General features: G+C 36.7%; 1 protein-coding gene across 1 annotated transcript in view; it reads right to left on the bottom strand.

Moving 5' to 3' along the window:
• Positions 1 to 20,350, bottom strand: part of MUC6 (mucin 6, oligomeric mucus/gel-forming) — a 44,299-nt gene extending 23,949 nt beyond the window's left edge. The window contains exons 1-19 of the mRNA XM_056492091.1: positions 20,299 to 20,350; positions 14,989 to 15,051; positions 11,506 to 11,746; positions 10,791 to 10,917; positions 9,720 to 9,807; positions 9,215 to 9,324; positions 8,044 to 8,251; positions 7,130 to 7,252; positions 6,348 to 6,468; positions 5,896 to 6,034; positions 5,618 to 5,722; positions 5,205 to 5,277; positions 4,803 to 4,940; positions 3,816 to 3,977; positions 3,168 to 3,262; positions 2,379 to 2,511; positions 1,473 to 1,722; positions 271 to 323; positions 39 to 148 (exon numbers count right to left, since the gene is read on the bottom strand). Of these exons, the coding sequence (XP_056348066.1) occupies positions 39 to 148; positions 271 to 323; positions 1,473 to 1,722; positions 2,379 to 2,511; positions 3,168 to 3,262; positions 3,816 to 3,977; positions 4,803 to 4,940; positions 5,205 to 5,277; positions 5,618 to 5,722; positions 5,896 to 6,034; positions 6,348 to 6,468; positions 7,130 to 7,252; positions 8,044 to 8,251; positions 9,215 to 9,324; positions 9,720 to 9,807; positions 10,791 to 10,917; positions 11,506 to 11,746; positions 14,989 to 15,051; positions 20,299 to 20,350 (2,391 nt within the window). The remainder of the gene's footprint in view (positions 1 to 38; positions 149 to 270; positions 324 to 1,472; positions 1,723 to 2,378; positions 2,512 to 3,167; positions 3,263 to 3,815; positions 3,978 to 4,802; positions 4,941 to 5,204; positions 5,278 to 5,617; positions 5,723 to 5,895; positions 6,035 to 6,347; positions 6,469 to 7,129; positions 7,253 to 8,043; positions 8,252 to 9,214; positions 9,325 to 9,719; positions 9,808 to 10,790; positions 10,918 to 11,505; positions 11,747 to 14,988; positions 15,052 to 20,298) is intronic.
• Positions 20,351 to 21,250: the final 900 nt, after the last annotated feature.

Below are 21,250 nucleotides of genomic sequence, written 5' to 3'. Positions count from 1 at the left end.
TTTCAAAAGGATAAATATCCCAGAGCTGTGAAACTCACACATTCAATTCCAGTAGCCAGCATCTGACAGGTAGGGGCACATGCAGCTCCATACTTGTTTTCTAAATTGTCAGAACATGATATGTATTTCTTAGGAGCTTTGCAGCTTTCTAGGAAAAAGGAAGAAAAATCAACATTGAGGAGAAATTAACATAAAAGAGAACAGCAAAGCAGCAATTTTACAACATAAAGGACAAAAAATGTTTCTGAGTAAACAGTACCAGACTCATACCTGCAGGATTTTGAGGTTTGCCTGTGCAGCTTAGCCTCCCATTAACACAGTAGCTAGGGAGAAAAAGAAAATCAATGAAAATCTCTTCTAAGAAAGACATTTTTATTTTTTTGCAAAATTGTTTTATTAAAAATGTTTCACTTATGTTACTACCTCCTTCCCATCCTTTGAAGTGGAATATGAGTCAACTTGTCTCTTCTCTTTTTGTACTATACAGTAACATCAGTTTGGAAAATGAATAGTAGCCTATTATCACTATTATCACTAGTAGGCAATTGTCATTATGAGGATGGCCTATCAAGTAATTCCAGAAGTTTGTATATAGCTAAGTGCTGCTGACAAAATCTTCCAGTAGGAATAATCAGATCTCAGCTATTATTTTCTATTTTTCTCCGTAAGATTTTCAAGCTGAAAGTAAGTCAAATGCTTTCTGTTCAGTTAAGGATGTTTGTAGTTTAGAAAAGGGCAAAAAAGAGGTCTTGAAAAATAAACTTATGCTATTATAATAACGGAGACTGTACTGGTTTGGGCTGGAATTGAGTTAATTTTCTTTGTAGCAGCACAGTGGTGCCATGTTTCAGATTTGTGACCAAAACACTGTTGATAAACACAATGTTGTTTCAGCTGGTGCTGAACAGTGTCCCAGCATATACTTTCTCCTGAGGTTGCCCTGCCAGGGAGGAGGCTGAGAAGCAAAATATTCTCATTCCAAGTAAAAGCTGGGAGGGGACATAGCCAGGACAGCTGACCCCACTGACCAAAGAAAGAGTCCCTACTATATCACATCAAGCTCAGCAATAAAAGCTCAGGTAAAGAAGGAAGAAGGAGGGATGTTTAGAGTTACAGCACTCACCTTCCCAACAAACCATTACGCACGGCAAATTCATGCCTTCCTGGAAATTTCTAAATGGCTGCCTGCTGACAGGAAGTTATGAATCAATCCCTTACTTAGCTTTGATTGTTCATGCTGCTTTGGTTATTAAATATGCTTTTTGCTTATTATTAATAAAGAAATTTAGTAAACTGTCTACATCTCTACCCATAAGTTTTCTTGCTGTTGTTCTCCTGATTCTCTTCGACATCCTGCTAGAGTAGGTGGCTATGTGGTGCTTATCTGCTTACTGCAACTGACCCTTGACCAAGACATGAAGACCCCTCACTTCTATTTTTAGTTTGTTCACCTTTAAACTTGACCCACTTACCAGGTGATCCCACCAGTCATTGTTGACTGGTCAGGCAGGATGTACCTTCTGTCCTCTAAGTAGCAGGGACAATGAGATTTACGAACACACTCATTCTTGTGGTTCAGGTACAATCCTTTAGGACACTGGCAGCCTTCAACAGGAATATCAGTCGGATGGCATTCCAGGGCCCGGTTGGAGAGTGACAAGCATGTCCTGTCACATGCCTGAGTGTTGTAGCTGAATGTTTGATTGCCAGTGCAAGTAATGGCTATAAAACAAGACAAGAGTGTATGTTAACCTTCATTTACTGATCATCTTCCTTGTGAAAGATAATGTCCTTTTGCTTATGTCCTTTTTGCTTATGTGCAGCTTATTTTGTGTCAACAGCTTTAATGCTTAATGCTTCCTCTTACTTCTCTTCCTGTGGATGTGGAGCTCTAGCAAAACATGTTGCAGACCAAGACTTAGCAGCAAACTATGCAGTTGTTCTGAAGTTTCATGCAGGTAAAACACCTTACAGCTTTTCTGTGAATCTTGGAATTTAATAATGCAAAGGGAAGCTTAGCAGAAATATCAATGTATTTTTGAGTAACAGTGAAACCTGTGCCTGTGTCTGAGTTGCAAAATAATAAAATAAAATATGTAGTCAGTTTTTCCTGGTTATTTCTCATTTTACAGAATGGCTTTATTTTTCTGTCTATTCTGTACCTTAATTACCAAGTCCTGGAAGCACCCATGTGCTCGCTTTAAGCATGTGAATAATCTTTTTCATATAGTCTTGAAATAACAACTATGTTCAGACAGACACTAGAAGGGTATCCAAGAGTTGGATATTTGTCATCCACTTTCAGCTCTTCTTTCTGATCACTATTTCCTCATTACTTATCTGGTAGCAGACCTCTAAGAGCTGGTTCAGGTACTTACTGCAATTGTCCATACTGCTCCTCCAGTTCTCAAGGATTAAACCCATGGAACTGCATGCTCGTGCATACGATCCCAGAGCAGAACATATATAAGGAAAGGTCTCTTCATAATTACAGGCTTGGTAGACACATCTCTGAAACCCAACACATGGAGAGTAGTTTGTTACTGGGGACCAGATGTTTGGAATTGCTAAACCCTGGAGGTATTTGAAAGACGTGTGGATGTGACATTAAGGGGTGTGGGGTAGTGGTGGACTTAATATTGTTGGCATATTTATGGTTGGACTCAATAACCTAAAAAATCCTTCCCCACCAATATGATTCTATGCTGAATTACAGAACTAAGTCACACAAGATACATATTATTGCAAAACTAAAACTCATGGAAAATATCTGAGTAACTGCATTGCTGATGTAAATAAAAAATACTTTGTACCCTGTATCCTAAAAAATTCCTTTGCTGCTTCTCATTTTTAATAATCAAAATGTTTTGTGTAGATTGGCATATATATTGAGCTCAATTATGCACATGGTAAAATCAATGCTTTGCACAGTTAAAGCTGTTGTCATGAACAACTACAGCATGAGCAAAAATATTTTCTGATTCACAGAGATGGGACTGGTGCCTGTGACCAAACAGACTTTCAGTTTGGTAGAGACATAATTTTCAAAATCACACCTGTTCCTAAGCTTCTCTGCATTGCTGATTCAGTGTGTGGGACACTGTACATGAGTCCAATCTTGTTTATATTTGTACTCCCTCTGTAAAACATCCATTATAACTTCCTACCTTGTAGAAGGGAATAGGGTTCACCACAGCATGGCATTTCTCAAACACTGTACCCTTCTTGGTCAGAATGGAGCAATGAGTCTCAGCAGATATTTCTAATGAAAGTAAACAATAAACATTGAAAAGGGAAAGTTAGAGGGAAAAACTGAAAAGGGAATTTTAAAAAATATTTGTATTTTAGGTGATCTTTTGGCAATGATGCACTGAACAATAGGACTTCTTAGATAGCTTTAAGACTATTCTTGTTCAAGCAGCTCAGTAGAGTTCTGGTTTTTTTTTTTTTTTTTTTTCTTTTTCAGCATTTATTTTTTATGACCAGTAGCAATAGAGACTTGGGAAGACAATACCTGGATTTCAGTCTCAGTACTGTTGAGCAAGCCTGAGACAACTGTGGACACTGCAGTTTTACTAGACAGATCAAATCCCTCTTGTTCATTATCTCAATCCCAGACCCCTAGAATGGGATCTGATGAGCTTTCACTTGATATGTATTCTAGAAAGGATAAATGGCTTGTTGGTGACAGAATTTGAGATGTTTAACCCTCTCAGTCTCTGTTTCTGTCCAGCTCTTTCATTTGCCTGGTATGGGCTTATGGAAGTGTTGGACAAAGCCAACAGAGATCAGTTACCACAGCACCATCTACTTACTGTTCAGTTGGCTCAAAGAGCAAGGGTCAGTCTCTCTCTCTAAGGCAGGATGGCAATTTCCTGCCCTCCAGGAATCTACAAATAGGGAGGCTGTCCCTTCAGTGATATCCATGCTAGTCATGAAGTCATCTGTGGTGTCTCCATTGTAATTGCCACACAAACCTGACAACATCAGAAATGCAAGGGGCAGTGGAAATTAAAGAATATGTGCACAATGGCCTATGTTTCATTCTATAACAGTGAGAAAATTAATTCAAAAACCCTAGTGTGTCAATGAATACTTGGTCAAGTAGCCAGAGAATCTTGATAATGTACACATTCAGTCACTGAGCCTCTGCCTCCTCAAGTTAAGAGTGCCAGGTTCTAATCAATAACAAAATCAAAGAGAAGTTTTTGTCCTTTTTTTATAAAAAAGTGGTTGTAAATAATGCAAAAGAGAAAGGCCATGAAACACTTTTGAAGTTGCTTGTTTCCTTTTGTAAATTAAACACAAAATGACAAAGAATATGTGTTTAGGCTTTTGTAAAAGCCAAGGCCTCTCTGTAATTCTCCATAATCAGAAAGCAAAATATGTGTGGCTAATGTTGCTGTGCAACAAATATCTCTAGTGATTACCTGCTGAGAAACTTTCAAATTCTGAGGCTCATTGTGTTTACAGTGGTCAGGTACTACCTTCCAAGAACTGTGTGCTCCAAATGCAGAGACCACACAGGCTTATTTGTTGCTCCTTCATTGTGTAGTAAAGTACATATTGAAAAAGACACACACAAAATACAGAACAGCATTGTATTACGTATGAAAAATGTGACACCTCTAATTTCTTTGATTAATTTTAAAGTTACTAGCAAAAAATCAATTTCCAGTGCTTTTTTTTTTTACTTTGAATCTGGAGAAGAAAACTTCCTAAATTTCCTAAAAGCTGAATACTAAGTTTTCAAAACTATACTCTCTACATTTTCTCCTTTGCAAGAGGACTTGTTTACTTACCTAGTGTTCTGCCTTTGAACTGTGATCCAACTTTCACATAGGCTTGGAACACAGGTGCTGTTTGAACTGCAAGTTCCAGCCCAAAGTTTGCATGCATCTGAACGTACATGGAGGACTGCCTGAAAACAGTGATGTCTCCTGAAGGAACAAGAACGTTTAAAAATAGAGATGTTGGTGATACTGCAAGGTAATGATTTTAACACATATATAAATGTTCTAGCACTCTGTCTACAACTCCCACACACAACCCTCCACAGAGGAACAGATGCAGCAGGAAAGACTTTAACCTTCCTCTAAAACCCCTGGTATTAGCAATTGAAAGATTGTGAAAGATGCTGGGTTGTGTAAAAACAGACATTTAATTTAAGTTGGATATAACTTAGATTTCCTTTTTTTTTTTACCTGATCTGTAAGGCAGCCGCTTAAGTTCAGCATCATCAGTAAGGAGATCATTTTGAGAAATCACAATTTTGTCCTATAAGAAGAGGACATGGAACCAAAAGTAACTATTTTTACAGACGATATTTATATGATAAGTTAAACAATTATACTGTCAATGATCTATGTAAAAGAAAAAAAATTATTCAAGCATCTTCTCACATTATAACATGCTGCTCTTAATTTTCACTTTGAAAATACTTTCCTGAGTTGATGTAGCAACTGAGATCTTTACTGTATATACATGAGCAGAAACATATCTTCAGTATTTATCCTCCATAATTTTTTAAGTTCAAGCTACTAGCAATGACTTTGAGCACTTATTTTGCCAATGTAGTGATGAAATGTTGGATGGAGCCTGTGGAGAGAATGCCTACCTTTGTAGATTGGTAAATTATAGCACTAAGTGATGTCTCAGAATGAGAATAACCAGTCTTTTCATAAACAGCCATTAGGGTTCCATTGTGTGGCAGGCTGGAACTCTGGAGGGAAACAGAAAAGAGAAGTTAAAAGAGAAGCCATAGTCAGTATAATAATGATTTGTAGAATAAATGTGAGTCTTATGAAGTCCTCAGTTTGTGTTCCAATAGGAAACCAAAGACAGACTAAAATACATCCATTTTATATTCTGTGTTTCTAGACTGCAGGAAATTACCTTCATAAGAACATAAGTGCAAACCCCATGGAATCGATATGGCCTTGAATCAAACGTGGTAACAAAGGACCCTCCTTCCAGTGAACACCTTCCAGGACAGGGCAAGTCTTTGCAGTTCCACTGACCCATCACACATTCGCTGCAGAAAACAAGAAATTCTGTGCAAGGTTATTCTTTTCTTCATGCTCTGAAAACTCAGCTACTTCCTAGTAATGAAATATGTTGTTTTTATCACTTTTCTCCTTATGTTTTCTATGCTTTGATTTTCCTTGTGTACATATATCAGTTGAAGTTGCTCATCTTAATTCAAAGTGGCTGAACTCTTGTATGAATTGTCAGTAAACTTTCCTGAATTGTGAAAGGTACTGGCCTTTGAAAGGTTAGGCAAAATTTTGCAGTTGTCTGGTGAAGGTATTTTTCATTCTCTCATGGAAGTACCTGTTGCTACTCACCAGGTCCTACAAGCTGCTTTCATTGTCTCACCAGGCGCATATGTTTTCCCATTCAACGTACATGGACATTGGCTAATGTGAACACATGTCCGATTCTTTGAGATATCATCAAGAACAGTTCCTGCCAAAGAAGATAAACAAAACATTTTCCCCCATCCTCACTTAGCACTATAGTTATTATTGCTTGAATGCTTTCTGAAATTAACCTCAGAATGCTGTTCTTGCACAGCCAGTGCTCATACTCAGAGGTGTAACACCAGGAAATTTTCTCCTAATTAAAATGAAACTGAACATGAACAAGTGACAACAGCTTTTAACTACTTTGTCATATGAAAGTGCAGTTAACTGTCCTATTTTGAAATACAAATGATAGAAATAATCACATTTTCTGCAATGAGTTAATCTTGGATTATTTTAAAGGGAATTTACAAAATTCCCTTAATATTGCAGAAATCCTATGAGGTATGCCACCTCTTCCTGGTGCCTGATCAATGTACATTTTAGTAAAGAACTTTCTGCAGATGGCATATCATTATCCCATCACAAACCATGGTCTTGTGAGGAAAATGTATTCACAGGTCTGTTCTTGCAATGAGTGACCAAGCATCTTTAAGGACCACGATTACTCAAGACTCCAGTTACATTATGTTATCTGAGAAAGAGCAGTTCTAGCAGCACAATGCCTGAAATGCAGAGCTAGTTCATTATTAAGCAGTCCATTCCACTTGACTGGACTGCAAAAAACATTTGTGTGATCCATTAAGAATGTGATGAAATGATACCTTCTGGACAAAAGCAGCCATAGGTACAGTGACTGGAACAGCTGTACTCTGGGTTGGAACAGGTTTTAATACATGGAGAACCACATTCCTCATAGATTTGGTTCGCTGAACACTTTCCCACAGCTGCAACAAACAGTGGGAGTGTTAAGATTTTTGAAGCGTAAACATAGAAGAATATTTCATCTACCACCTAGCAAGGAAAAGACCTTCTGATTTCTGACACTAACATTCTTTTATTCTGCCTCAAAACTCATTTCATCATCTGAGTATTCTTTGTTACCATCATATATATTCAGTCTGGCTTTTTTCATTTTTCTTGCCCAAAAATTGGAAATAATTTTTCAGAAGCTTGGAGAATGGCAAACAGGTCATACCGCAGTCTAACAAAGCACCACAAATCAGATTTTCCGTAGTATTTCAAGGTTTTACTTCCAATCAGTCATTGTAAATAAGGTTAATCATCTGAAAAAGGACTACTAAAAATCATCTTCGAATAAAAGGAGCTATGGCAATTATTAGCAAAAAGGTTCAAAGACTTCAGAGACTATTTAAAAGTGCTCTCTCTTCACTGGCTAATTTTCCAAGTACAGTAATAAGAAAGCTGTGCTTAGAGCAAGCAGCCTCCTATAGAAAGTTTGAGAAGTTAAACAGTTTTCACTTGGTGGATGTTCATCTGTTTTATTGTCACTGATCTAGACATATGAGCTATGTCTGGAGCTTCGTTCCTCTTTGAGGTTTCCCTGCTCTCCTTCTTACAGTTTTATCAAAGACCACTGCTCTCTGTAGAAAATAATTTGTTTGATTAAAGACAGTGGAGACTTTTTTATAATATTCCAGTCATTTACCATTATCCCTCTATTTAAGACACAGAAAACTTAAGCAAAGTCTCTCATGAATAAACCATTTGAACTCACAGCAAAAGTTTTCAGTTCTCCAGTTGAACACCATTTGGTGTGACATAGCGCATTGCCTGGAATACTCTGACAGTGTAGAGCAAGTGCAATTGTTTTGTCCTGGCTCACTGCAGTCCTGCATATCGAGTTGGCAACGAATGACAAACCTATCCTTGGGCACACTGCAGGTTGGGGACACCAAATTAAGTAGCTGAGAGCAGATCATGGCCTAGATAAAAAGAGAAAGGAAATTGTTCCTGGTGGTGCTTCCTTCATATGAAACCACAATGGAATAACACTGCTACTTATTATTTTTCTTGTTGGCTTGTTTGCTTTTTCCCCTAGAGTTTAATAATGCATATTTGACTTAAAATGATTGAGAAATTCACAGATGGAAGGGAATATAAATCCATTGTACAATAGAAAGAACTTAATATATTTAAATAATTCTACTTCTCATTATTTTGAAAATTAAGTCACTTTCTGTACCATCAGTCCTCCCTAAAAAATGGCTGAGAACATTACACACAGGAAATGTGTTTTCTCATGGCAATTCAGTTCCACGAGAAACATCCCAGATTCTAAGGTTAAAAAATTAATTCCTCTTTGAGCACATTCTTTGTGCATTTCTGTTGCCTGCATGTTTGTGCTGCCTATCATACTGCCTGCTGCAGTGTAAGGTCTCAAAGGCTCTCAGGCACACTAATTTTCTTTGCATTTAGAACTGTAAAGTGATAATTGACAGTGGTTGACCCTGTTATCAGTGCTGTTATCTGGCAATATGTTTAGGCATTCTGAATATCTTCAAATCTGTAGAGCTTATACTGTCAAGTCTCTAGCTGCCAGATAAAAAGTTCTTAAAGTTTTACTGGTTTCCATTAATTTCCTCTGATGACCTGCATGGAATTCCAGAAAGCTGTGAGCTAAATGCTGGTTGATTTTTAAGAGTGATTTAAATCCTGCCTTAAAAACAGCTGTGGGCTGTTATTCAAATGTATTTTAATGCAAAGAACTCCTTGTCTTTCTCATATCATACTATACAGATGTTGGAAGTTTCATGGAAGTTTTCATGGAAGTAATTTTTATAAAACCATTGCCTCTCTGTTGTTGATTTCTATCTATCTTGCCCCCCCACCCCCACCCCCCGCCCCCAAGAGTCATGCTGCAGAGAAGCCAAAATGATCTTTCTTACATATTTTTTGTGAGGAATGGTGGAAATTGGTATCTCCTCAGACAGGCAGATCTCTGATGGATCATCCATTTTTTGCATCGCAGCAAATTTATATGTATCCAACAATTTACCTGGAAATTGAAGGGTTATATTTGTCAGGAAAACGACTGCATTGATTTGTTTACTTGTTGCTGTGATGTAGTGAAACTCAGATTTTACTCTTTGACTGTTAAATGTCCTACTAGTCATCTTCCCAATGATAACAACTGCCTCTTGTGGAAGCTAGGAGCGTGATCCTTACCACCTGTTTCTAAAAGATAAGAGTCCTTATCACTTGTGTGAGGAACTCATTACATTATGCTCACAGCAGATAACAGAGTGTAGCATAATCATATGAGGTATGTCGGTGTCCCATGGGACTGCTTTACTCAATTCTGAAACACAGCAATGCTATCACAGTATTCAGTTTTCACCTTGACTCACTTAAACTCCTTCTCCTTCTGTCTGAAATGTCCTTGTCTCTTACCTTCACGCACAAATTCATTCAGTTCATAACCATCATAGTTCCCACACATTCCACATGTTTTCCCCATGTATTTTTTTTCAGCCAAAACCTAAAATAAAATAGAAAAAAAAAAGGATCACTCTAACTAAAATTATGTATACAGCAATACCTTTCTCAAATTCAGTTCAAGCACCCAATTAAAAGTGATTCTTCTTATTAATTTCAGGGACCTTTTTGGAGGAATGCACTGATGTCTCTTCCCAAGAGGCAAATAGTGACTTTGTAAAATTAGTATTTAATAAAAAGGGTAAGACTGAAGACACAGGGAATTGAGGAGGAGTAATATTCTAAGGAGCCAGGAAAAAAAGAAAATAATGCTGAAGCCCTCATAATACCTTTGTTGACAGAGCATGAATTTCAGGTTTCTTCTCTTAAGAAACTTAGGGTTACAGGATGAAAATCTATTTTCTGAAGAAGGTTATTCAGTTCTCTATTTTTCTGGAGACTAAAATGGCAGTATTACTACTGGCTACTATTATGAAAATCTTAGATCAGAGAAATAGAACCATATTCTTTGTAGAGTCAGATTAACCCATCACAGTAGCATTTTCTCTTATATATGTGATAATTATGCTGATAAATCTCCCAGACAATTTACTACATCTCCTTGTTTTAGCAAACTTAATCAATTTCTAATTCAATGTGTTTTTTGTGGCAGTAATATCACAGGTCACACTGAGAAAATGTATTGGGGATTTTGAAGGGAAAACCTGAAAAGATTGAGAAAGAGGAAAGAAGAAAGAACCTGGTAGAAGTGCTTGATGATTAAAACCAAAAGATGCCCCAGGGAAGCCAAACAAAAAAGATTAATCTATGGTATACAATATTAAGTTCTACACAACTTTAAACAACATCCCTTACGCAAAAGTAACATGTAAAGTTGTTTATATCAAGAGGAATGGATAAAACAAGAAGAGAATAAGTACCCAAATAGTAAATGCATGCAGAAGCACCCATTAAGTTCAGAGTTCTTGCCATTCCAGTAAATCAGAGAGAATTTTCTTCTCTGCTCTATGAGAACCTTTTACTAACCATGAGGTAGTCATCATTGTTCCACATGACCACCAGTTCCATCTCCATCAGCTTGGCTACCAGGCGGATGTTGCGTCCATAAGGTGCTATCTGGATTCCATTGCTGGTGTAAGGCAACTGAATGACACTGAAATAAGGTGAGAAGAGAAACCAGTCTCATAGCAGGTAACAAAGGTGTTAGTTATTTATTTTGGATGAGTCTGAGTACTTGCAGCAACATGAAACAGATTTTTTTCCTTTTTAACTGTGACATTTTAAAACACGTGAAAGTTTCTGCTGATTGAAAATCCACGTCACCAGTTTCTTAGAAGTATCACCAGAAAATAGGTTGCACAGTGATTCTACTACTGATAATGTTTGCACAGGACTTGGCATCTTCACTTGGTTTAGCTTTATTAGAGCATAGTTATATGTTTCAAGAACTTGTAACCATGAAGTTGGTGTGGTGGAACTAACGGTGATTATCCCAAGGAGATTTTATGGCATTTTAATATAAGAATTATGACCAAAACCTGACGAGATCAGAGAAACCCATAAAGAGAATATTGTAGAGAGTGACTGCTTGATGGTAAGCAATAGGAGTAGAGTCCAGTTAGGTGTGTTAACTTTAGTAATTTGTTAATTCATTTTTGACACAAAGTAGTCTTTAGTGCACTGCTATATAATTCCCTGCCTTCTCTAAAGACTTCACATACCATTCATGGCAGAATCTTACCCAACACTCCCGACAGAAATGCTGCCTTTCTCAACAATGACAACAGAAGGTCCAAGCTCAATAATGATCCTTGAAATTTTTTTGTCCAGCCCACGACGGAACTGAATGTTGAAGTCTGGGCTGGTCTCATCACACACAGTTGCAAAAATGTAGTTGCAAGTCCCAGTGAAGTCATACTGGTACTTATCAAAGGTTGAAAAATGCCCTCCTCCCCAGGTAGAACAGGAGTCCTTGCTCAAAACTATAAAAGAGAAAGGAACATGGATTTAGCATATTTGCTCCTTCTGATTAGCATTTCAAGTAAAAATACTAGGACAAGCTATTATGTTTCTACTCAGATTAATTCTGTAAACAACATTCTAGCCCGCTATTTGTTTGATTTTTTTTTCTTTTGTAATCTCAAAATTTTATCTCAAGTCAGGAAGTGAAACAATATTAGGAGTGAGAGCAATATATTCTCATTTACTGTAAGCAGAGGAGAATTCCCTAAATTCCTATCTTGGTAAAAACCCTTCCAACTCCTATGGAAATATAAAGATTTGTCTTCTTATTTCAGCCTGCTAGATCTGTTTGCAAAGGTTACAGCTTGCTACTTTAACATCTCAGGCACAGCATTTACCAAGCTATGGCATTACTGTATCACGATTAACTGCACTGTCAAATCACCAGATATCCAAAGACAGCCTTCAACTTGCAATTCCACATTATTTTGGCTCTGTGTTTGTGTGACACAGTTCCAGCCAGTTTTATAAGTATATGGAATGTTTTAATCAGTTTTCATTTTTAAGAAGTAGTCTGGACTGTTCATCTGAATAGACAGATTTTCAGATGTGGAAATGGATCAAAAGAAAAGAGATACAACTCCAGCACTTGCTGTTAGATAGTTCTGCACCTACTTACAGCATTTGAACAGCCCCTCTGAAGCTGATAATTTTATTGAAGTGCCTAAAATCATGTCCTCAGTTCTGTATTTCCAGACTTAGATTGTTACTTTCATTTTTAAATTATTTTTGCTTATGGTATCATATGAAGCTCAGATATCTTAGAATATATCTTAGAGTTACAAAGTATCACGTAAGTTTATCAAAGTCGACATGCAATTTACATTTATTGTTTTAAAGCCAAAACATCTTATTTACTCTAAAGGAGAGATCAAATGACTACAGAATGCTCCTGGTTTTATCCAGGTCAAGTAGAAAATACTGTTTCCAAAGAGTGGTTACCTGTTGGCAAAAAGTACTCCTCTTCCACACTTCTGTTCTGTCCTGAAGGTCTGACTGGAAAATAGGAATTGGCTGATTGTTATCATTGATCCTTCGTGCCCAAATCCAGCTAGTATAATATAATGCGCCTGAGTGATATTGACCACAATCCCTGGAGTGTGCCAAGGAATGGTTACCCAGGGCTGCACAATGGTCAGAGTGCAAGAGGTGTCCCTTTCAATAAATACAGGAGCACGGTCACTGTATTTGTTTTTGTTCCAATCTTATCAAAGAAAAATAACAAATAGGAATGTCAGTAACTCAAGGAAGTTTAAATCCAGATTATGTGTTTGTCTTTTGAGTTCAGCTTTTATTAAATAGTATCTAAGCATTTTCTTTTAATTAGACTATATCCATGCTTTATTTTTTGCTTGTAAGAACAGACAGCAGACAGAGATGATGTCCTGAATATTTGGGAATTTTTTGTCTGATCAAAAGTCTTTCAACTATTTTTACTTTAAGGATGAACTTCAAGAAGCTTTTCCATGCTTACGCTGAATGAAAATTCTCCTAATTCAAGCCACTCTCAGTTTCTTCTGCCTAAAAAATGCTTATTATAATAAATTTTCATTTTATATAATTCTTTTTGTTCTACACCTCCACATTTTCCCCAAACTGGATGAAGAATTTCATTCATATCTGCTGATATGTAACAAGTTTTGAAGTACAGAGAATTGCTTTCTAATGGTATGCGAAGTACAGCATGATATTTTAGCGTAAAACATTAAAATTATTAATTACTAAGAGGATTGTCTGTAAATAGGATAAGCTAGAAAAGAAGCCAGATTATTAGAACTGATATCCGTATTATTTTAAAAAGGATCCTGTGAAATTTTTGTGTTTTCAGAAAGCCTACAGCCTTCTGTATTCCCTAGCAGAGGAACATCATGTCCTGTAAAATATATCATGTTAGCATGATGACATTTATTCATTCTTGCCATGGACATGGAAAACCAAATGAACTTCAAATTTAGAAGTCAGTGCCTCATATTTCTTCAGAAAAGGACATGTGAAAAAGTGTTCTGCCCAAGGGTTGATGTAGCTCTGTATTTTATTTCCAGCAGTGACCATTAACAGCCTGCCCAAGGGAAGACTCCCATCAGATCAAGCATACATACTTCCACAGATATTCTCTTCATCTCCAATTATTTTCAGTTCAGGGAATTTTGTGAGGCTATTGAGATTTTTCTGCTTACCCCTTCCTTGTGCTCTGGCTTCCAAGTCCTTGTCCACCATCATTTTGAACAGAACCAAAATTTCTTGGTAGCAGAAAATTCCACAATAACTACCAGTCAAAATTTACCATTATATTTTGAGTTAACATTTTAAGGATATCTGCCTTTCTAACAATACTTCTGATAGCTAATATTTTAAATATTTTAAAGCTATAAAATGCCTTTTTCTGGTTTTGTTTTTTGTTTTGGCACTGCACATTGTTTCATGCAAATAAGATAGTAGTACCTTACTATTTGTATTTGTCAGACTCAGAAGGACTAGCACAAATTTACAGTAAGTGGCTGAAGTTAATTTAGCATACAGATGTGCAGGATGCACACAAGCCATTCTTTAGAGTTAAGGAAAACTGCTGGTGAACTACCAGAAGTGTGGCAGCAGCTGGCATAGCTGAAGCAGAGATCTGTTTTACTCTGACCCCCCTCTGGCTGCTGGCTAGAAAGGTAAGGAAGAAGTATTCCACACTCTCATTGCCCATTTGCATATAAGTTTGTTTTAACCTGAAATCTTTAAAATAATTTTCACAGACCTAATCTATATGGAGAATGAGCTTTATATCATTTCCTGGATTTTGCAGTATCAAAATAATCCATACTCTAAATTTTTAGATAGTATTAGGCAGTAACATGTAGGAATGAAAATCAAACATACCACACATATTACCCCAACAGCATATTTCCAAATGTGGAAGGCTATTAAACCGCTCACAGTTCCTATCCTTAGGCATCAAAACCTCAGCAAGGCACACTAAAGCACTTTTAATTTAGTTTAAAACTGACCAGTTGAGACAACGCATTTTACCATCTTTTTGCAAAGTCTTCATTCGGAATTTCTAAAATTTAATGCTTCAAAATATATGCTCCTTGAGGCAAAGACTTCTTTTTTATTATGTGGTTTGTACAGTGCCTTCTGCAATATGGACTTGATGCTGAATAGATTTATCACTCACACTTGAATGCAAACATTAAAAACCAGGTCAGACACTTACTTCTTTGCAGAGATTCTTTCTGGTTTTGGTAAAAAATGGAGGACCAATAATTTCCTTCAAAAGCTGTGAAAGGAAAAAGACAACACAATGAAGTTATCCTCTGAGCAAAAGGAAGTTGAATATTTGTTTATTTATTTATTATTTTTAAGCACGCCGCATTAAAAGCAGGGTCAGCACATGGTGCAAGTCAAAGCAGGGTCAGCACATATGAATTGTCCTCTATCAAAAAATCCGAATGGAAATTTTCATGGAAAAATCACATAATTCTTAATTACATAATTAAGTAATAGAAAATTTTTCTGTACCAGTCAAATGTTATCAAAATCTGCCAGAAATCCTAAGCAATATGAGAGCTCCTATACTTCATACTAAAATCCTATACCAAAAAACGTGGGATAAATCTTTCCTCACGTTTTTGAGTTCTTGTTTCACCATCTGGGTAGAAGTAGAGGAGGGAATAGCCAAAAGTGTGAAAATATGGGGAAAATATTGTCCCGTGTGTTCTGCACAAGAACTGTGGGATCTGGAGCTGAAGAGCAGGAAATCCCCAGGTGTATTTGTTGCTTTTGCTGCTCATGTTAAGGCAGAATGATGCAAGCTGTAACCTGCTCCCTTCCATGCACCTCTTCACAAAGCCTGGTTTGGTTAGGAGAAGCCAAGGCATGTTTAGCAAATGCTGAGTGCAGAGTGGTTCCTTTTCCACGTCAAAGACTTGCTGCATGAACACAACTGCTCCATGTTCTCACACATACCCAAAGGCTCTTTCACCCAGCATTTTCCTCCAGCACTGCTGGAGTGAGCTCTCAGAGTCAATAGCTGAGTAATAAAATCCAAAACAAAATGCAGCAATAAAGACATGAGGTGCTTCAGAAATTTACTACTCATTTTTAAATTTTCTCAAGTCTGGTATGTCTTAGACAGCAGGAGCAAGCATCATGTAGAACCCATGTAATTCTCTATTACATGTTTAGGATCTTTTGCAACATAGAAAATGTGGCAGAAGGTTTCTTTCATCAACTAAACCAGGTCAAATCCACATACAGATCTATATATACACTACAGCTCTGCAGGGTGCTGTTGCTTCCTTGGATACTGCAGTGAATAGAAGCCTCCAGGGAGCTCACCAGCTGTAGCAGAATCTCAACCAATTCCATGCTGTGCAGCTGAAGGTAAGGTAATATTTGCCATGTGCTACCTCAAGAGCTACAGGAAAACAGGTGAGGCTCTGCTTTCTATGTAAGGCTAGGTTAAAGCACAAGAGGGAATTTTGGAACAAAATTTGGAACAAAACATCCTTTTACTTTGGATCTCAGATCCAGACATCAACATTCCCATCAGTTTATACCTCAATTCTTCTATGAAATAGTACTTGCTGAAAAAAGATGTTATCTGGATAAACTAAGTTTTTAAGAGCTAAAATACCACACTGGTAGAATTGTATACAATGCATGTTTAGGAATAAGGGAAATAAATCAAACATGTAAGTTCAGTGACAGAAGTGTTCTCATCCTAAATGTTCTAATAGCTTAAAATGACATTTATCTCAGCCACTCCCAAACTGTCTGACACACTCATCACAAAATCATTATAGATTCTATTCATGCTGCCTTGGATTGGTCAGCACTGGCCAATAATTGTTTGGAATTTTGCCAGTGTTTTAGAAAACCTTCAAGGTTGGCCTGCAACTCAGCAGGCTTTTCCAAAATCCAGCATGCTCCTTCTAAGTTCCTAGTGAACTGCATCACAGTAAGTACACCACAGAAAGGAACAGTCAGTTTGTGGCTTTCAAGCTAACACTGTTCATTGCCTAGAGTTGCTGCTGCCTTTTTTGAACGCCTAGATTTTGATACACGCATTTGTTCAATAATGTATTATTGTTGGTTTTACAGTTTTCCAATCATTTAGGTTTAATCCTAAACTTCAAACACTACATGAATGGGATATAGGAGTGTGTAACAGCTGCCTTCCAAGGATATTAGATTTGCAGGAATTGAATATATGCCTAAAAACATTACTTCAAGTCAGATCTATCTAGAGAACTTGAACTAAAGCAAAATGTCTAATAGTTAATAGACAAATATTTTGGATTAGAGCAGACAATCAGCTTTTACAAAGCTTGTTTCTTAGCTTTTCAAACTCAAAAATCTAAGCATGGCAAACAAATTTAACACATACTTCAGGTTTGGTATTTGGATTAAATTTGAGTATGATAATAATCCTGGATTATATGGAGGTGTACAAGAGTTAGATTGAAAATTAAGGATATTAAATGCACTTTAACTCTTTGCCCAAAAAATAGCTAATAAAACAAATACTGAACCATTTGCTATCTGCCAATCAGTCTGTATCCTGTCAGATCAAACTATTATTCTAATTACAGTACAATAATTATTCTCAGCATTTACATTCTTTTTCTCACACATTACTCTGAAGAGAATAGTGAAATCTTCCTGGCAACTTTATCAACCATTCAAAAGCACACAAAATAGCAGATTGTACAGATGTATCAAGTGCTATGGCTATGCAGAAATTGTATTTTGCAATCATTTCAGAATTTCAAATTTAAAAAGCTGTCCTAGTATTAAATGAGATTTCTAAAGCACTGAAACTTTCCTTACTGACATTTTACTATTACTGCAAGTATTCTGTTTTCCTTTGAGAAATGACACGAAATACTTATTTTGAATTATCTCAAGAGAAACACTTATTTTGAATTATCTCAGCAGAAATTTAACCAGCATTTCACTTCTCTTGGATAAAGGAAGGTTTTACTTCCAATTCCAGCTGGCCAACTTCCTTGAGAATTGTATCTGTTGAAGTGCAGTTTCTGTGTGGTCAGCCTGTTTAGTTCATGGCAGCAATACAAGCCAGTCAGGGAACAGGACTTACTATGAAGAAATAAATAATTTTGTTCCTACACTATGGTTACTATGAAACATCCCTATGGGAAAATACAATTTTATGTTGTAATGTCTTAATCAAAGTATTTCACATAATATAAACAAATGAAAACAAAACATTGAAATAAACTCTTTGTACTTCCAACTTGTAGAAATAATTTTAAATCTCTGCTTCGTAAAGGGTTCCATTTTCCTCTTCTAATTTGAGACAAAAAGAAATGTTGAAATGTCAGATGTTCTGGAAAGGACAAGAACTTTAAAACAAATTATAGAAGCCTAAAATTAAAATTAACAGTGAGGGTACTGGTAGAGCTGTAGCTGTAATATGAGTTATCAGTTGCACATATTCATGATGATTTCTCTTCAGTATGAAATCATTAACTCCCTTTGTCTGTTGCAAACAAAGATATGTGAACAGTATAAATCAAGGTGACTTCCTAGTTACATGCTTCCTAAGAAAAAGTATGACTGTACCCAAACCTCTCACAAGGATCCATGCAGTTTTGATTACTGAATAGCTAATGAGGTGAAGCCTCAATTTAATCAATGAATCAGCACCTCTTATTAAGTAAAGGCTAGAACTAACAGTTCTAATCAAGTTTAAAGCCTCTGCAGATTTTTTTTTACTTAAGCTAATGCATGTTTACTGATTTTCTTAAGTTATCACTTTCCATCAGACTTCACATCAAATAATCAAACATATGTCCTTACAATCAATATTTACATTTCCAGCTAGAGATGAACTACAGAATTTGGATGCAGATCCATGAAGGAGAGAATTATATCCAGCCTTGATCTGGCTCATTCTAAGGAAACAATGCTGGGATCTAGAGTTCAAAACAATGAGCACCCTGCATGTTGTCCAATTTAAGAACATACAGATCAACATCCAAAATTTGTCTGATTTTAAATCTTTCCTTGACAGAATGAAATCTGTTTGTTATCATAGCCTCCAATCTTGTGAGGCATTCCAAGGACCTGAAATATTGACACATCCCAAAGGACAAAACTGTTCTGTAAGAATTTTCTAGATCCTGTTTCTAGGGTTTTTATCTTTAAATTCAATTTAGTCCTTTGTAGAAGAAGTTTTGATTTGTGATTGCCACATTTACCTATAAAGCTTGTGGCTGTGTAAGTGTCTACAGCAATTTTCTATTTGATTGCAAGTATTTATTTCAATACATCTATTATCGAAAATAGGAAGTAGAATAAACTTTTGCTCTTGCAGGCAGCAAAACTTGGGGTTAGGACCCATGTTCAGGTACTTGACTTGATACTGGTTACAATGGTGCTAATACAGTGAATGGAGTTACACCTGATTTATAACAATAGAGCTGAGGTTAGAAATTGGCTCTGAGAGTCTACAAAAGGGTTGAGTTGCTTATATTTTAATTATTTTCATGCTACAGTTTAAGTCAGTGATTTAAGAGGAATAAATATCCCCATGCAATCTGAACTGATTCATTAAATGTAGTAAACACAATACAGAGGAAATAAATTTAACTTTGTTCAACCTAAAGCAATTGAGGTATGCTTTTTAGCAGCATGAAATATTTTCTTGACATTTTAAATTATATCTGGTAATTAAAGAGAATATACAGAAGAGATTAAAAAAAACCAAAACTTAAACAATGCCAAACCATGGCAAAAAAGGCTTATTCTCAAAAAAATCCACTGATAACAGCACAGGAGTAATAATGAGTAAGGTGGCCAAGCAGCTACATAGCCAGTGAACGTACCTATCAAATCTTTTTTTAGAAATTACACATTCATATGTTATATAGGTGGGTTGGACCAAAAGGTAAGACAGACTTCTTAGAAAGACTGAAGGATTGTATGAATAATATATGGAGGAATATATAAGAGTCATGTACAATTTTTAGATTAGAACCATTTGCCTGCTTTTCAGGACAGGATTCCTTCCACCACATCATTCTTCAAAAAACAAATGCCATCAAATAGCTCATACTTAATGCTTTTTGCAGTTCACATAACAAAGAAAAATGATTTTGATTATCATTCTACACAGAAGATATGCAATATGCATCTGCAATGACATCTCTAGGACACTGGATCATGAACATCAGGAAGATGAATGCATTAAGCAACTCAGAAACACAACAAAGGTCCATTAAAAATATTCTTTGTATCTAGGGAATGAGTTTTAGGGAAGCATCCAACAAATCAGTAACTAACTTTCTGAAATTGCTGCGAACAAATAATTTTATTTCAGTCATGCATTCATTAAATAACCTGTTATGTTTTAAGATGAAGCAAAGGAGAAGAGAATGTGTAAACCGAATTCTGCAGGTTGTGGGAAAGGAGAACAAAACCTGAACCTCATGTGATGTAATACTACAATTTTCCTTCAAGCCATGTACCAAGAGGAGCCCAGGCACCTCAGACTTACCGGCAGAGTGCAGGAAACTGCAGAAGATGAGCAATACCAGTGTTGGGAGCATGATGCACGCCCTGCCTGGGCAGTGTTCTCAGTGCTCCCCTCTGTTCCAAGCGGGCAGTGCCAGTGCTGCCACTTTCTAGGCTGCCCTCTTCAAGCTTGGATGCTTTATATATAGAATTGCAATGCCCTCCCTCATTCCCACAGCTTGCAGAAATTGCAACAGCAGAGTACCAGCCAAACAGGATCTCCTCTTTATCAAGTTCAACACACCTAAAATCCACTTAGAAAAAGAAGAAAAAAGAAAATGCAAACCTCTTCCAGTTTATTATCATTCTTACAAGGTTTTTATAATGGCTTCTATTTGTAACAGCTCAAACACTTTTACCTGCCTTCACTGAACAAATTTGGTATTACACCCAAGAGCAAAAAGACAAATAATACACAAATTATGACCACTAGCTGATAAGGAAAGGAATAATATTGGACCAGCACACAAAGTGGAAGAATGAAATGAAGGAGTTTTGGAACTGCTGAAAAGACTGTGTGAATAAAAGATGGTAAGAGATGAATGAACAGAGATACAGATCTCAGATTTTTGTATTAACTCTTTTTTCATTAACTTCCATTCACTCTACTGGGTGATTGTGTTCATCTCACCCTTTTGCGACTTTTGAAACAAACTGATAAACTTTGCCTGGGTAAAGAGGTCTGTCCATGGCACAGCTGATTTCCTGATTATGCAAGGGAGCTAAGCAAGCCTTTGCCCACCACCTTAGCACTGCGAAGGGCAGACGGCAAACCCAAAATGGGGCAGACCACTGCACTGTGGTACTTTGGAAACTTTCACAAGTTAATCTCCACCTTCCTGCCAACATCACAGATCACTTCCACTTCTGTGACACCTGAATCTCTCCACATTAGAGGTGAAGTGTTGAATGCACTGGATATGTTCAAAGCATTG

Source organism: Oenanthe melanoleuca, chromosome 5 (assembly GCF_029582105.1).
Source record: "Oenanthe melanoleuca isolate GR-GAL-2019-014 chromosome 5, OMel1.0, whole genome shotgun sequence".
In the NCBI taxonomy this organism is placed as follows: Eukaryota; Metazoa; Chordata; class Aves; order Passeriformes; family Muscicapidae; genus Oenanthe; species Oenanthe melanoleuca.
The sequence above is the reverse complement of the archived record's forward strand: the minus strand, read 5'-3'. Positions and strand labels throughout refer to the sequence as shown.